The following is a 17,969-nucleotide window of genomic DNA, read 5'->3' as shown; positions in this document are numbered from 1 at the left end:
AAGACCTAGCAGGAATTTAGAACATTCCTTTACCTATACAAAGATCTTAAAACAATGGGGGAGTTGTCCAGATGCTGACAATGACCAAAGGCTGGGCTAGCCTTTAATAATCATTTTTGAAGGAATTCTGTTTTCAAAAATAATTTATTCAAATATTTTTATACCAAAATAATTCTTAAAAGTATGAATTTCTCTTAGTTATCCTCAAGCAAATATGCATTTAACTACATGAACACAACTATTACTTCATAGTTTTTTTATTATAGACTTTTTTTTATCCACATGAATGTTAAAGAAACTACAACAGAGTTAAATACCATTTTTGATAACATGATTATATTCTTAATTACACTCAATATTAAACTGTAAAATATTTCCAGAGGAATACAATCTTCATTCATACAGCAGGCAAAGTACAGAGAGGAAGGGGCCACGTGTTAAGTCTGTCCAGATTTCTATGAAAAGCAGGTTTGTACGGCTGGTGCCTTCCCATCCGTTGAAACGCGATCCCCACTCCTAGGACAGGTCTTGTGTTTTCTTTCCACCAAGAATCACTTCTTCAAGAGGAAAAGACAGTTTTGTAGAGTTGCTTTCTCCATGTGTGCAGCACTGAGACTGCCTGAGACCATCCATGGATTTCCCATCCCAGTTGGCTAATAGCATTTCCCATGCTCTGGGTTCAACTGTCCTTTAAAAATACGAAGACTCAAACTTTGGTTCCACCAAAAGATGCGACAAGCATTGACTGCTCTGGTTGGCTCCCCCCTCCCCCCACTAATGAATGGCTGCTACAGTCTATTTTACATGGTTGTCCATGCTGTTTTGAGGTCACTTGTCCTTAGGTTCTCCTGAACCTGATTTTGTATTTAATTCCCAAGCCCTTTCGATCTGCAGTCTTTAATGTGAGTCAGAAGTGCTCCCTGGCAGGCTGTATCTTACAAGAGAACAAGAGTAAGTCGTTCTGTGCACCTGGGACAAGACAAAAGCACAGAATGACAAGCTGAGCCTAATGTAATCAGATAATTTTAAAACATTTAGAGTAATATTTGGTATACCTCCTTAGGAGAAGACATTTTGTCTGCCACCCTAGGTTATATATCTCTGATGACATTGAGTCAAACCAGAAATATTACATGAGAGTGTGCTGGTTTGCTGTGTCCTTTTTACAGTAAAACCATTTAGATGGGTTTAGAAGCTGGGATTTGTTGTTGGGCAAAGACAAAAGCAGCCTGCAGTGAAAGGGGCAGACAGAATTTCATGCTCTGGTGCTCTGTTGGTTTTGATTGGATAGCCCAAGTTATGTTTATTTTTCTTGTCATAGAGTGTCAGGGCAACATAGAAGTATGAGCGGAGGTTTTGCGATTCAAAATCAATGAAATGATTGGATTAGTTATTAACTGCGTATTTATAACTGATAATACAAGATGTGAATTAGGCCACGATTTTAGGTGACAAACCAGAGGAGAGCAGACAAAGTATGGAATGCAGAGTCAGCCCCAGCCTGGCTCAAATCCTGTGACTTCCTAGCAGTGAGACCACAGGCAACTTACTCATCTCTTGTCTCTTTAGCCTTCTCAGCTGTAGGGGGGTGAAAGCAGTAATACTTACCTCAATGGGTTGTTCCAAAGATTGAATAAGATAATCAACATAAAGTCCTTAGAACAGTGGGGGCACACCATTATTCTCTACAGAGATTCTTAAAAGAACCTCTTATGTCTGACTAAAGATGAGAGAAATGAATGTACCACTCTCCCTCTTTATCTTTGATCTATACAAAGGGAGGACACAGAATGTTCAATTAAAATCCAATATCTTTTTTTTTAAAAGACTCTTGTTGTTACTTTCATAGTAATTATTCCAGAAGTGAAACAAAAATAAGAGTTTACCAAAGAGGTAGATATAGTTAAAATACCAATAAAAAATAATATTCCAGACGCTCCAGAAAGATGCAATGTAGCAATTAGTGATTAAGAAAATGCAGACATAAGGCAAAAATAGGTGGGTCATGCCCTTGGGTGTTACATGGGGTCCTGGGCTGACTTTCATGAAAGTGGCCCTTTTCTGGGGAAAAGAGATAATATATCAGAAAATTGGCACACAAAAGTGGCAGCCAAAATTTTAGAGCTAGTACAGATTTTGATCAGGTTTGGCCATCCACATTTTATAGATAAGAGTGAGACTCAAAGAGATGAAATGATGTTACTCAAGATAACATAGGGAGATAGCACCAGATCTGGCACCCAGTCTCCCTCACCACCAGCTAAGGACCCAAGGAACACAGGGAGAAAGTTTTAGGGTCAAACAGACCTGGATTGAATCCTGTATCTGCCACTTGAGAGCTATGTGACTCCCTGAGCCTCAGTTTCTAAGTATGAATTGGAGGTAATAACAGGATCTACCTTACAGCATTGTAAGGATAACACAGTAAGTATTTAGCCAGTATCTGGCATAGTTAGTGCTCAATAAATGATCATTATTATCATTTCCAGTTTGGCCAATGAGTTTCTGCATGACTATGAATGAGACATTTCCCTGATTCACTTCCTACTTATGTAAAACAGTTTAATTCTTGTCTGTGAAAGTTGTGGGTGCTTCAACTAGTTACATGAATGATAACTGCAAAACGTTTAAATGTGTTTGGAAGAAAATGAATGTAAAGTAATAATACCATTATACCATAAATACCATTAAACGTCATACCATTTTTATTTGGGGACAGATTTCACACAGATGATACTGGGTTATCTGTGCAGGAAGTGGGTCACAGAATTAACTAGATGTTAGGAAGGCCATCGGGAATAATTCCAGCATTAAAAATGGGCCCAGGTGAAAGGATAATGTCTGCAACATTTTGAAGTATTTTTTCAAATCCTTTCCATTGTACTCATGAGCTCATAATGAGACAAATACGAAGAGCGGTACAATGTCTAATCTAATAGGGCTTGTTTTAGGAGGTAGTTTGAAGGTAAATAAAATAAACTACACTTTAACAGCTGGTAGCTTAACAAATAGAATTCATTGCCCCAATGGGGACTATGCTTAGGTTGAAGAAAGGTGTAGCTAAATCCATGGGTAATGGATCTTTATGGTGTTATCAAGGGAAATCTAAGAGTATTCAGTGTATATGCCTACATTTTGAGGTTGATATTGCTAAGAACAACAATTTTGCTCTTAAAGTATCTTGACCTGGGTGGATCTTTATTTTGACTCAACATGGAATTTCTCATGTTCTAATGTAGAACAAAAAAAATATGCAGATCAGTGATATGTGGCAGTACTCACTCAGCTTACTAAGTGGATTGCCTGTGGTTTTGAAAAGCTTCCTCCTCTTAATAGTAATATTGGAATCCACTGGGTGGCAAGAATACAGCATACTACCTTAAGGGTCACTCTTGCATAAGACATTAATGCATCAGTCCCTAATTTGGAAACCTGTGGTCACTCTGCAAGACAGAATGTGTCTCTCTCCCTTGGTGTAATGATTTTTATCTTGTAATCTCTCTTGGGGTAACTCCTTGCAGGCTTGGCATGTTGAGAATCAGAGACTGCCTCTAACAATACAGTCATGATTCTCTGCTTGGCTGATTTAGCTAAGCATTTAAGTAACCACTAATCTTCTGAAAGCACCAGGGTCTACTTAGAGAAATCCCTGTTGTCTGCAAGGATGGAAACAAAATCAGCATGGAGGAAGCATTAGTTACTAAACACAAATCAATCTTTTTTTTTTTTTCTTTTTCCCACCTAACCGTATGCTAGGTCACTATCAGAGGTGTAGTTTCTGGGCAGTGAGTCTTAATCTGTAGGTACAAAATGGGCTCAGGTCTGACAAACAGGGAAGATGGGTTGGGGAAGTGTAAGGAATACAAAGAGAGTTTATTGAAGCTTTTAAGTATAAATCAAATCACATTCTAAGGCTGGGCATGGTTGTAATCTCAGCACTTTGGGAGACCAAAGCAGGAGGACTGCTTGAGCCCAGGAGTTTGAAACCAGCCTGGGAAATATAGGGAGACCCTGTCTTTACAAAATAAAAAAAATTTGCTGGGCATGGTGGCATGTACACCTATAATGCTGAGATAGGAGGATGGCTTGAGCCAGGGTGGTCAAGGCTGTATTGAGCTATGATCACATCACTGCAACTCCAGTCTGGGCAGAAGAGTGAGACCGTGTCTCAAAACAAAACAACAAAAACCCCATTCTAATGGATGAATCTCCCAAGTGCTGAGTAAAACAAGCCAGACACAAGAGAATGTTCTATGCAATGTCATTTACATAAAGTTCAAAAACAGGCAAAATTTACCATCATTGGCGGTAGGGAGTGGGAGAAGCTGGACAGGGGCACAAGGTTGTTATTGGGGCTGGAAAGCTAAGTGAGCTCATTGTGAACATTTACTGAGTTTCCTTTTGTTTTTGTTTTCATTGTGTGTGTGTGTATGTGTGTGTTTGTGTGTGTCCCTGGGTGAGTGCAATTCACTGAGTTTTGATTCGTAAACTTCATGATTCGTATGACTTTATGATTTATAAACTTTGAATAAGAAGGTTATTTTTAAAAACATCCTAATATTTTCTCTTGAAAGAAAATTAGTTTGACATTTTCAACCATTATACGTATGGAGTTTATCAGAATTAATTTGGACCATTCTTGCCTTAATTATCTTGATATTCTGAGTTAAAATTCACTAGAATCTAAATGTTCTAAAATTTTCATTTCACACTGCTGGTGTAAACCTGGTCTACTATACTGAGAAAGAAATTGCCCAAAGTCAACTTCAGACTTAATAAAAATACTTTAATATATAGAACAGAGCCAACTTCACAGGTGCATTTGTTAATAACTTCATAGAGATGGAAACAGAATGACTTACTCTCTGAGCACCTCTGTTGCAGTATCATCTGCTCACCAAGAACAATAAGTCCATGCATTAGGAAGAGGCAGGCACTAGATCCAAAGTCAGGGCCCCCAGAATCCCTTCTTGGCTTTGCAACATGAACATAAAATGTCACATCTCTTATCTGTAAACCTCAGTTCCCCATGTGTAAAATTAAGGGAAAGCACATGAACGAAAGACTGTTTTGGAAAGGGTTTTGAGCACCTGATGAAATGTAACATAATTATTATTATTTAAGACAAATACTGAAGACTACCACTAATAAAAATAATGGCAAGAAAAATTGTCATTTGCACCTGCTAGAGGAAATTTGTGATATGCAGAAGAGAGGTGAAGGAACGAAAGGAACCGTGAGCCTGCACAATTCTCTTTGCTAACAAATTCTATTGAGTTGAAAATATGTTCTAGAGGGGAGGAGTGGGAAGAGTCATTCTGATGGGAATGGATCAAATTGATAAATGGCTGCAGTCCTAGCTGGCCATGAGCACTAACAAATGCTACCTTTGGCATCTGTGGTTTTTGTCCTGATTTAGCAATCCTAGTTGTTAGGTCATCCCAATATATTGTTACAGAAACAAAGTGCTAGTTTTTGCATTCCCACAATTCTAATAATTACATATGTCTTCTTCCATGGGCTGAAAAAGTTTCTTTTCAAATGTTTAGGTATGTTCTGAATATAGCCATTGAATTTTCACTGTCTGCTTTTCCTTAAGAGTCCAAAATAATTGTCTTTCCCATTTTCTTTTAAACTGATACGACCTTGAACCTGGCTTCAGCTGTAGAGAAACTATTACTAGTTTAGGGAAAAGATTAGTTACTATTCCTAGAGCAGAAGGTCTCAAAGGTCTATATTGTCCCCAGTTGTTCATATTACCACCTGCAGTAACTCTCTGAAAGTCAGATTTCAGGCAGGCTTTTTGGAAGCGAAGGAGAGACAGAGATGAGACACCCTGAGGATGACTGCTGACACTTTGGTTTCCTTGGGGGCAGTAATTGGGGTGTAAGAACCATAAAGAGCAGAAAGCCATAAAACAGAAAGAAGATCACTTTTGCAGACTGAATACAGAATTTTTAGTTATAGGAATTTTCCATAGAATTTATAAGAGGTACTTGGCCATTCATTTAGGAAATCCCATCCCCGGACATAACGAAGTTTATTGGTATATTGACTCAAACACAGGATGCAAATTTACCAATCCCTTGGGCTATTTCAAACACATCAGTAAAGAATATGTTCAAGCACACAACAATACAGAGAGTTAAGGAAATTGCTTTCCTCTGATGATCTTACCTTTTAGCTTTTGCTAAGATGGGCGCCAAGCTTTTCTTTCCTGATCAAACTTGCTGCATAGGGTATCTATAAGATAAAAACAAGCAACACCATCCAGGTAAGCTAGATTTGGAGACAGATGTGTAATGGAGACCCTTCATCATGCCTAACAATTTGAATGCCAATAGATCTTCCCTGAAAAAAAGAGGTGTCCATCTGCTTAGCAGTATGAGGCTTCTGGGGTACAGCATCCTTAAGGCCTGTTAACAAGTACAGTGAGGACAGAACAGATGATCACACTGGATTGCTGCTACAGCTAGTCCTTGAGGTTAACATGCGATGTTTCACTTTTTAAAGTTTTTAAAAATTTGTGTTTAATAATATGGTATCATATTTATTTAGGTATAAAAACTGAGTTATGACATTCTAATGTATGTTCAAGCTCATAAAACAAGAACGTGCTTACAAACTAGTTTAATGTAATTGTTCAGTTTATTAGAATGATTTCTTTATAACAGATGTAATTTCTTTATAACATATGCTATCCTTATAAATTGCAAATAAGACTAACTAAACCCAAACTATTACTCTGATTAGATTCCCAATAACTGATAAGATGCATCAGAGGCTGGGTGCGGTGGCTCACACCTGTAATCTCAGCACTTTGGGAGGCTGAGGTGGGAGGATCGCTTGAGCCCAGGAGTTCAAGACCAGCTTGGGCAACATAGGAAGGCTCTGTCTCTACAAAAAGTTAAAAAATTAGCCAAGTGTGGTGGCACACACCTGCTACTTGGGAGGCTGAGGTGGGAAGATTGCTTGAGCCCAGAAGGTCAAGGCTGCAATAAGCCATGATTGCACTACTGCACTCCAGCCTGGGTGACAGAGCAAGACTCCTTCTCTCTCACACACACACGAAGAAGCATCAGAATTAACTATACTCAATGGAAAATATGACCTTGAGAATTCTACCTGGGTAAACTTGAAAAGTACTTTTGAATGCTGGGGTTTTGAATAAAAGTTGATCACACTTGGTATGCTTCTTTTCATTAGAAAATTCCAGTGGTTGAAATTGGACTCAATGTATTATTTAGATTTGCCTCTCCACTAACCCCCGTTAAGGTGCTCTATTCTTATGTTACCCACCTTCAGCATTACAGGCTAAACTCAGGGCTTTAAAGACTTGAGTCTATTCTACATGTAAAGAATAAATATTCACCCTTCTAGAATGTAACGTGAAATATGGCTGTTAAGTAAAAGCAGCGAGGGAAATAAAATTACTTTCATTCAATTAAGCAATTATATATATATATATATAATTTTATATATATATAATTATATACATATATATAATTTCCCACATTCCAGTATATGGTATGTTTTCCTCTCATTATCAACAGTCCACACATGTGAACCTTTATTATTAATGAGAAAGAGTTATAAATCTACAGTGATGCTAGTGGCTAAAAAGAGTTGGACCATTTTACTGCAATAATTAGCTGAATCAAACAGTGTTTTTAACAGGAAAGAAAAGACAATAATAAAATAATCATCTCACTATTTTGATATGTAACCACAACATAAACATGTCAGATAGGCACATATCTGATAAAGGGTATAGACAGCAGCATTGAAATAAATGATTCATATAGTAACATTAAAAGTTCAGTGTCCTAATCTCGTATTTTAGGATGCAGGCTGAGATCAGCTAGATAACTATGACAAGGACAGTTACACAAGGCCCTACTCCAGTTACCTCTTCTTTTCACTCTAGGTTATGCTATACCTGCTATTAACAGAGACCCCTTTGAATATTGGTTTTCCATTATGGTGTATGCTGCAATGTGCCAAAGTGTATGGATCACTTCTCTAGATGTATGACATGACAGAGCCTGGAATGGGATTCTATTATTTAGGATGACAAACAATGTAAACTTTTGGGCACAAGGAGTTCCCAATAAAATGTGTTTGTGCCACTCTCACATTTTAAAAAAGTCCTCAACATCAAAATTAGACACCACAAAGATTTAGCAAGTGTCTGTTCTATGCCAGCCACCGGGAAAGATAAGTTAAATCACCATGGGCCATCTCACTAAAGGAGTAAACTATTCATCCTAATCCAAAGAAACTCGCCTGAAGGATTCTACTTTCAGAGCTAAGTCAAAATGGCTCCTCTTTCTTTTCTTCAGAAGCAATAACACAGCATTTCATTAAGGTAGGAAGCTGAGAAGGAAAAGAAAAGCAAAAAAAAGGATTCAAGAAGAAAAGGACATTTCCAAATAAGCATATTTGAGTCCCAAGGGTCCAGATTGGAATATAAACTGGGGTGAGGAATTATCCCCACCAGAATGTTGATTTTTTCATTTATTTCATTAAAACAAAATGAAATAAAAGCAAAAAAAAAAAAAGATAAAAGGCAAAAAGTAATGAGCTGAGAATCATGTATTTTTCCATTCTAAGTCCTAAATCATGAATGGTAAATAAAGATTATAGCAGCATGGCCAGTTGTTAATGGAAACAGCATTATTTCACTGATTCCAGGATGCACTTTATCCCCTCACATTTTAACATTCTGAAATCACATGTATTATAATTGATGGTATCTTAGAATTACAGTTGAAACCTTTTTCTTTATGACTCATCAAGTAGTGGTGCCTCTTACAATTGATGGTGCTTCAGATTCCATAAAATGCAACATTGGACTTGCAGACACTTCAGCAAATTCTCCCCAACTCGGAAGCTCAGCATTTTAGAGGCTCGATTTAAATGAGTTAGTTATTCCATGCAAATCTACAATAGGACTTATAAAAGCTTTCTTTTCATCTTGACCAGCTTGGAAATTATCGAGATTGGCATGGAGAAAAAAATTCAAAGTATTATGTAACTTCTAAATTACCTACTTGGTTATAGTAGATCAAAAGTACTGGAGTTTAAAAAAGAAAAAGTGACTTCTTGGATTGTGCCAAGAGAGTTAACCTGAGCTCACACCTTCAGGTCAGTCAACATCTCAAAAAGAGAAAGATCAGAAGAAAAACACTACATAACTAAGGAACAACTGATTGCACTGTCAAGGTGCACAACAGTAGATCAATAATTGGAAATGGACACACAGTAGCCAAAGTCTGTCTACTGCTAGAGAATTTTAAGGCAGCTTCCACAGAAGTTCAGGCTTGCAGTAAGTCCTCTGACTTGCAGGGATCTCCTTTTGATGCATATTTAGATACAGAACCAAAATCTTCCAGTGGCCCAGGGATCTTCTTCTAAAAATATAATGCAAAACAGTAATGGTTCTATCTACCTTTAAAAAAAAATAAAGATGTAAGACATATTTTTACAAACTCTCTAGGTTGATACAGTAGAAATCTGGGCAAGTTCCCATCCTAGTGAATACTGGAGAACCTCCAAGAAAAGACCATCTTACTGAAGAGCTGTGTCCTTGCCAAAGAACAAGCACTCTTCCAGCAAAGATAACGACCTCTCGCTCCTTTCCCTGTGAAGACGCACTGCACTCCCGTCATTAGGAAGTTGTAAACTGCTGTTTTACAAGTCCACAGTGAACAAAACATTAGTCCTTAATCTATTGATTGAACATTATTTTAATTGAGGCTTTTAATGAAGAACTTTGAGACGGGTTCCCCCTAGCTGCGTGTGACTGCAGCATTCTGGAAAAACAGCAGAGGGCACTTAAAGACTAGCACATTTTCCCAATCAACACGCCTTGTGGTAGCGATCTGACAAGTTCAAACGATGTGAATCTGGGTCTAGCCATTTATCATGTGCTCTGTATTGCAGTATCACAATGTCCTCCAAGAACTATGACTAAAAAATAAAAAAGCATGTCTTCAACAAATCTACAGTAGTAGCTTATACACAGATGCACTTGCTTATAAAATTATTGCCAAATTCGTAATAATAAAACAACAGTTTTATCAAGGCATCATCACAGTCTCAGTTCATGTTGTAAGTTTTTATATTTCAGTCCTTGGAAAAACTTTAATCAAAAGGCTATTTACTGAATAAAAATCTTCAGTCAGCTTCTTCATCCCAAGGACTGATAAGTTTTGCTTTTAAAATTGAATAAACTTCTCCTAGAATCACAATTCATTTGTGAATGAGAAAACTTTTACCCTTTATTACACTAAACATTTACATTTTCATAAACATGCTAAATTAAAAATCTTTTGTAGTGGTTCATAGGAATAGGATTATATTTCTTTGTTTTGCATAACTAAATGTGGCTTAGTAATAAAAATGCTATAAGCACTTGAAAACCCAGGGCAGGGGTGGGGGACTTTAATACAAACCATGTTAAATACTAAAAAACCCAAAATTTTAGCTATTTTTTAAAAAGGTAGCTTACAGTCATGTATAAATGTTAAATAATTCCTCACATGCTTTAAATCTCACATTGAGATAAATGTACATTCATTTATAAAGACACAAAGAGAATCAATCATTTGACTCTGTAGTCATCACAACTTTACATTTAACACGGGAAAAAGAAGCAATGGTGCAGAAATGACAGTCAACAGAGAATCTAAAAATGCAGGAGCTGAAGAAATTCATAAGTTTTCTTTCTATAGCAATGATACCCAAGACACTTTCGAAATAAGTTTTTTGAATAGAAACGCTTTTTAACAACATAGGATAAATGCATTGTGGGTCTTTGGGAATCATTACAAAATATGATGGTTTTAATATATTTGAATTCTCCATGACTGCAAGATACAGTGGGTTTTTATGCCATCTCAAGAAAAAAAAAAAAGCCTGTTTTGTAATATATGCTCCGTAAACTTTAAACATAAAATAATTTTGAGTGAACTGTTCTGTTTTCAGGAAGCAAAGCATGCAACCATATCGACTGATGAATAAGATCATCCAGCTAAAATATTCAGAAAGCCAGTAATTGTGATACCTTGCAATTTCTTGATAATCTTTAGATAGAATTTTCTAAAGACATTTTCCCCCAAGTACTTTGACAAATATATCAAGCTGAATAAGGAATTAGATACGTTTCTGTTGAAGTAACATTGAATCTGCAGCCTCAATTCTAATGCAGATAGTACCATGTAAACATAGGTCTTTTCTGCACAAAACTATATCTAGCCAGATGGGCACGGTGGCTCACGCCTATAATAGTTCCACCATTGTAGGTACTACTTTGAGAAGGGCCATACCATTAAATTCATTACTCACATTGGCATAGAATTTTATGGCTTGTATGTACATTTCATGTTTATTACTCACTTGCACCTTGTAATATTCCTACCAGGGCACTAGGTTAAACCTTGTAGCAGTTCCTTTTGGTTGAGGAACTGACACTTAATGAACTGTATGGGATGGGTCTCAATCCCAAGTTACAGATGTTAAAAGCTCATGTCTGTTAGGTGTAGACAGGGCAGTAATACAGAAGCTCCCCAAAATTTGCTAGTATTCCTTCCTTTAGGAGTTGTGGTAATAGTATTTGTTTAGTGTAAAATAACATTTGAGGAAACTAGGACCAAGCCAGGGAAATTTGGGAAAGAATTAAGAGGACGGCTACATGAGAGTATCAGAGTTGGGTCAGGGTCATCACGGGTGGTGATTCATTCAACAAATGTTTATAAACAGCTGTTTGATGCTGCACACTGTGATAGGTACTGGAGTCAGCATGAAAACCCTGGGCATCTAATGGTAGGGGACACACAAAAAGGGGAAGAAGCAGGAGGGACAAATCATGTCGATTTCTCCAATTTTCATGTTGTTACCCTGGATGTACCTTTGTGTATTTCAGGAATTACACGATACCTACAAGGGCAGGACGGTGGGGGCGGGAAAGTCAAGCTTCTCCCAAATTACTTAATTTGATTCCAGGAATAGTTTACTATCTATAGGAATGTGAATTAACAACATTTGTTTAGATAGATGAAAACATGTGATAAAATATTTTACAATACAGCATAACAAAATGATTTAGTAATACCAGTTTTAATCTTCCATGTACCAAATATCTCAAAAGACATGAGACATTTTTTCTTCTATCAGTCCTATGTGCTTATTACATGGAGACAATATAATTTCGTCTTTCACTAAAGAAACCAAATGCCAAAGAAAATTAAGACATTAAGGTTACATAACTGGCCTTGAATAGGGGCACTAAAAGAAATACTGTTTCCTTCTCTGATGCCCATTTTGCTATACTCACCACCACCCCCTGAAATCACAATTTTTTTTATTGCACGTGTGGCAATTTTTTTCTTTTGTTTTAAGAGTATGAAAATGGGCTGGGTGCAGTAGTTCATGTCTGTAATCCCAGCACTTTAGGAGGCCCAGGTGGGAGGATCATTGGAGGCCAGGAGTTTAAGACCAGCCTGGGCAATACAGAAGACCCTGTCTCTACAAAAGATTAAAGAATTAGTCAGGTGCGGTGGTGCACACCTGCAGTTCCAGCTACTTGGGAGGCTGAGGTGAGAGGCTTGCTTGAGTCCAGGAGTTTGAGGCTATAGTGAGCTATGATTATATCACTGCACTCCAGCCTGTGCAGCAGAGTGAGACCCTGTTTCCAAAAAAAAGACACAAACAAACAAAACAAAACCTGAAAATGATGACCTGTGTAAAATAAGGGAGATCCTAAAATTTTATATCCCCCTACATCGAATCTTTTATTTAAGTTTTTCCTTTAAACAGAGAACACAATTCACAGCAAGAAATCACAGCTCTTATTATCAAGGAAACAAAAGCTAAGAATGGGAATTTGTTATTAAATCAATTATGAAAATCCTCTGCTCCCCAGTAAATTTGGGTGCAAACAAAACCAACATGAGAAAAAAATCTTGTTTAAGCAGCATCTTATGTAGTGGTTTTCAGAACTGAGAGTTCTTAACGATCACTTGAGATCAAGGAAAGCCAATTGCTTCAAAAATGACTCTTAGGAGTCGTCACTAACACTGGCATGATTTCTCTGATGAAGAATGGAAACATTAACAACTATCTTTCTTAAATAATCCTGACAAAAGAACTAGATATGGCTCTGCACACAAGACAGGCACATATGCATGGATCCATGCTTAATGGTTGAAAGGTAGCATGGATCAGTACAGAAATGTCAAGCAACCCAAAGTGTAATAATTATGCTGGGAATATCACTAAGGACCAGTAGGTGTTTTTATCCAGGTGATTAAATATATCTTGAATATATTGAGCAGACATAATTTTCCCCATTGTACTCATGAAAATGAAGAAGCTTGGGAGACTCCTTTAAAAGCCCTAATGAATAATACTAGATGTATCTACGTGGGGACAAAGGGCAAAAAGTTCAGAAGGCAAACAAAAACCCAAAGCAAAACCACTACATTTACTTATCAGACATCTTCCTGGTTTTTGTTCCCATATAAATAGATCTTAGTGAATGTCCATTTTTAGAAATGATTGGGATAGAGTAATACATTTCATTTGGAAATCATTTGTTTCTTTTCATCATCCTTCAAGTGAATTTAATTGATTAATTGTGCTCATTAATTGTGTTTTATTGGTAGTGGAGGGCCTGGTTCAAGCGTGGGTAGTGAAAGGAGAGGATAGAAGACAGTTGCCCTTCACTGAGCCCTTCACTGAGTACTGTGTTTGGGAAGTTTGCATAATGGAAGAAAATGCAGGTACCTTTGGTTTACCCACAGAGATAATTTACACATCTGTCTATTAACACATGGTAGGTAGTTACATTTAGAGGAAACATACTGCCACATCTGTTTATCCTGTGTCTAAGTAAATCTCTCGGTAATTAGCATCTAAGCCAGCTGAGAGGTAAGTGGACCAAAGGATTTCATGCAAAAATGTGAACAGTTTCATACATATTGGGTAGTCTGAAAACAAACCAATCAAGTTGAATTTATTTTTAAGTAGAAATGCATCTTACGATTTGTAACTGTTGCACCATTTCTTCTCGGTAGGCTAGTTCCCTTTTCATCTGATCCTGAAAATTATCTGGTAGGAGAGAGAGATAGAGAAAGATTAACTAAAGTGTAAAATCTACTTTTAGTTTAGCTAGTAAAAACATTATTGACAGTCCCATGGACAGCCCCCCTACTTTTAAGTCTTTTCTTCGTAGGCAAATTATATGCTCGTTTGAAGAATGTTTTCAACCCTCTATAATTTAATCAGACTAGACAGTAAATTCTGAGAGTGTGTCTTATGTTTTACAGTATCTCATATTCCGTCTAGTATTATCTCTTGCATATGATTACACAGAAACATCCCACACAATCATGTTCTTTAACCTTTGCACACTTGTGCAAATCACAGGTATTGGGAGCTTCCACTCCCCATACTGTCTTCAGAAGTCCAGCACGAGTGAGGAGGGGCAGGCCTTGGATAGAGCTGAGCATAGGAAATGCTGCCCCTCCTGTACATAATACCTTCTGGGTAAATAAGATGTGGGTCTGTGAAAAATGCCTGCCTGGCTTCACTGCAGCTCATCTCACTCCTAAGAGAGAGTACTTTGGCCTGACTCTCCTGTGCAGCAGACTCACCCTGGGATCAGCTTTATTTTATGGTCCTCCTTTGTCCTGGTGTCTTTCTACAGACCTTACCTTAATCTGAGAAGAAAACTTTAAGAGATATTGTCATGCAAAATATTTGTGCTATTCTACATATTGATCATATTTATTGCATTAGGGAAAAAATGACTTCCAAATGCACAGTTTAGTGTTACATCTTCTCCATGTGATCCTTTTAAAAGTGTGGACTTGGCTAACTTTGCCTTTTTCTGCACTGAAGGAGAAATTAGCATGATTTCATATTGAATTTGTGGTTGATAGGGCAGCAGCTTGAGTAAATCAGAAACTTCATCATCATCTTTTCTTCTCCTCTTTTCATCTCCACAGTCAACTAGTGTGTGAGTTCTATGTGTTCTACCTTCATCTTCTCCCCTCTTTGCCATCGTTACCTCCCACATGCAGGCACCTCATCGCTGAATTATTTTCCGACTGACCACCTAGCCTCCAGTCCCTTCCTCTCCAAATACCTTTAATTCCCTGCTTAAAAATCTCCAATGGCCTTCCAACACTTTCAAGATAGTATACCCTTTGGCTTTGTTCTTTTTATTTTTTTCAACTTCTACCTTTTCATAAGATTTGAATTTCTTATCCAACCCCAAACATGTGTTCTAATTAATTTTTTAAAAAAGACCCAATCCCTACTGTCACCTCTGATTTTAATGTCAAAGTCACCGTAATAGAGGGAAGTATGTGGTGTCATGCAAAGATTGAGAGAGGAGCTGTCATTCATTCCGGGAGCATTAGAGGGAAAAGCTGCTTGAGCAGACATGTGGAGAACAGCATTCTATATAAAGACATGGAAGGAGGAGAGGGGAACTGCATATGGCTCAGCTGGCTGCAGCCAAGGACACAGAGGAAATCCCCTGCACCCCACCAGCCACCAAACCACTCTCCAGTCCCCAACTATGCGTTATACTTGCAGCCTCTGTGCCTTTGCCCCTGCTGTGGTCTTGCCCTTGCAGCGAACAACTGCCTTTTCTTTAAAGTCCAGTCCAAATATTATCTCCTCCAGGAAGTCTTCTCCAATTTTGCAGCCCCTCCTGCCAGAATTATTTACCCTTTTTTTTTTTTTTTTGTACTTCTCCAGTACCCTGTCCATACCTGTATTAATGCATCCATAATACATGCTATGATTAGTTGTTATCTATCTGTCTCCCTGCTAAACAGTTGAGTTATTAGAGGGCAGGAAGATACGTTTAGACACTTTAAAAATTTTCAAGGCCTACCACAGTGTCTGGCACACAGCAGGGGCTAGCTAATAAATGAGGAGTAAAAACATACAGAATTATTCACCAGCAGGTTGAGAGTCTGCCATCTATAGTAACTACCCCACTTTGGAGCCTCAGAACTTTATCTAAAGAAACAAAGGTGTGAAATAATGTGCTTTTAGGTCTTTTCTTGCTCCAGCATGTTAAACTTTGATGACAGGCCGAGTGTGGTGGCTAAGCCTATAATCCCAGCCCTTTAGGAGGCCGAGGCAGGAAAATTGCTTGAGCCCAGGAGTTTGAGACCAGCCTGGGAAACATGGAAAAACCCTGTCTCTATTAAAAATACAAAAAATTAGTTGGGCATGGAGGCACACTCCTGTAGTCCCAGTTATGTAGGAGGCTGAGGTAGAAGAATCACCTGAGCCTGGGAAGTCAAGGCTGCAGTGAGCTGAGATTGCATCACTGCACTCCAGTCTGGGTGACAAAGTGAGACTCTGTCTCAAAAAAAAAAAGAAAGAAAAATTTTTTGGTGACAAAATAAATTGATTTGATTGGGCTCCATGCACCCACTTGTCTTTCCTGTGCAGGGGAAGTGAGGGAAAGATTTTGATTTACACCAACAACAATTAGGCATCCTGTCTTGGCCTCCCAAAGTGCTGGAATTACAGGATGAGCCATCACGCCCGGCCATATTTTTTCTATGTTCTAAAGGTTGATGAAGACACAATTTAACTGGAGATGGAAAAAATCATTCTCTAATGAGAATCATTTATAACCCAACTATTTTTGGAAAATGATAATATAAAAGGAAGTAGCAAAGAAAAGCACTGAAGTGCAGCATGTCAGCCAACACAATAGCAAGGCTGCACACTGCAAACTCAGACAGCTGGAAAAGCCCAAGGGTTTTCCAAACAGCAATAAAGAGTATCTAGCCTACATTCCTAGAACCGTAAGTAAGAAGACAAACCCGTAGGGTACATCTGGTTCACCTGGAATGTTCTAAGCAAGCAGTGGGCTTTGGGGTTCAATTTGTTTACAACGTCTTCATTTTGTTATCTCTATTTTTAAAGAACCACTGAACCTTTATTTTTATTTTTATTTTTATTTTTATTTTTTGAGAGATGGTGTTGCTGTATCACCCAGGCTTAAGTGCAATGATGTGACCACAGCTCACTGCAGCCTTGAACTTGGGTTCAAGTGATCCTTCCACCTCTGCCTCCTTAGTAGCTGGGACTACATGTGCATGCCACCATGCTTGGCTAATCTGTGTGTGTGTGTTTGTGTAGAGCCAGGGTCCCAGCATGTTGCCCAGGCTGACCTTGAACTCCTGGGCTCAAGCAATCCTCTTGCCTCGACTTCCCAAAGTGCTGAGATTACAGACCTGAGCCACTGTGCCCAGCCAAAACTTAAATTTTTTTTCATAGCCATCTCCTACTGAAAGGACCAAAGCTTTTAATCTGTACAGTATTTTGGAATCTGCCTTGCTGCCCCCACCCCACACTTCATCTTCCAGAGTATGCTACAACAAGAAAGAAAAAGGAAGGAACGAAGGGAATCACTGAACATAAAATAAATTCAATAATAGCCACAGGTGAAAAATGCAGACAACCATATTCAGAGAGATGAGATGTAGTTTGTTTTTAATAACAAGGACTCTTAACAGTAATTTGGAAGAGCAATTTTTTATAAGAATCTAAAATGATGACATTTTAGATAAAATCTAACATTTTTCATAAAGCCCCATTCATTTGTGCTTTCCTGTAATAACCAACTGGCCTTTCCACTCAGTTCTTCTAAGTGCCATGAATTTGTTACTAGATCTGCAAATCTAAGGATTCTACTCATGAGCCCTGGATACTCTCCTTTATACAACAGACTTCAGTGATCCAATTTCATCCTCCATTGTCAGTTTTAATCTCTTCGGGTATGACCCCAACGTTCCTATCAATCATTTATTGAGAGTGTGTTACGTACCCACAATATGCCAGGTGCTGCAGGTGGCAACGGAAGAACATTCTGAGTAGCCCTTCCCTGAATCTATTTACAATGCAAGTGTGGGGAGAAGAGAGTGAAACAG

At 38.1% G+C, this 17,969-nt stretch overlaps 1 protein-coding gene across 1 annotated transcript in view; it reads right to left on the bottom strand.

The window, feature by feature from the left end:
- Positions 1 to 241: 241 nt before the first annotated feature.
- The window catches only part of SKOR2 (SKI family transcriptional corepressor 2), a 44,425-nt gene continuing 26,697 nt past the window's right edge, over positions 242 to 17,969 (bottom strand). Inside the window, exons 7-9 of the mRNA XM_015121888.3 lie at positions 14,045 to 14,112; positions 6,178 to 6,243; positions 242 to 969 (exon numbers count right to left, since the gene is read on the bottom strand). Of these exons, the coding sequence (XP_014977374.2) occupies positions 6,181 to 6,243; positions 14,045 to 14,112 (131 nt within the window). The 3' untranslated portion in view covers positions 242 to 969; positions 6,178 to 6,180. The remainder of the gene's footprint in view (positions 970 to 6,177; positions 6,244 to 14,044; positions 14,113 to 17,969) is intronic.

The sequence above is a fragment of the Macaca mulatta genome, chromosome 18 (genome assembly GCF_049350105.2).
Source record: "Macaca mulatta isolate MMU2019108-1 chromosome 18, T2T-MMU8v2.0, whole genome shotgun sequence".
Classification (NCBI taxonomy): Eukaryota; Metazoa; Chordata; class Mammalia; order Primates; family Cercopithecidae; genus Macaca; species Macaca mulatta.
The sequence above is the reverse complement of the archived record's forward strand: the minus strand, read 5'-3'. Positions and strand labels throughout refer to the sequence as shown.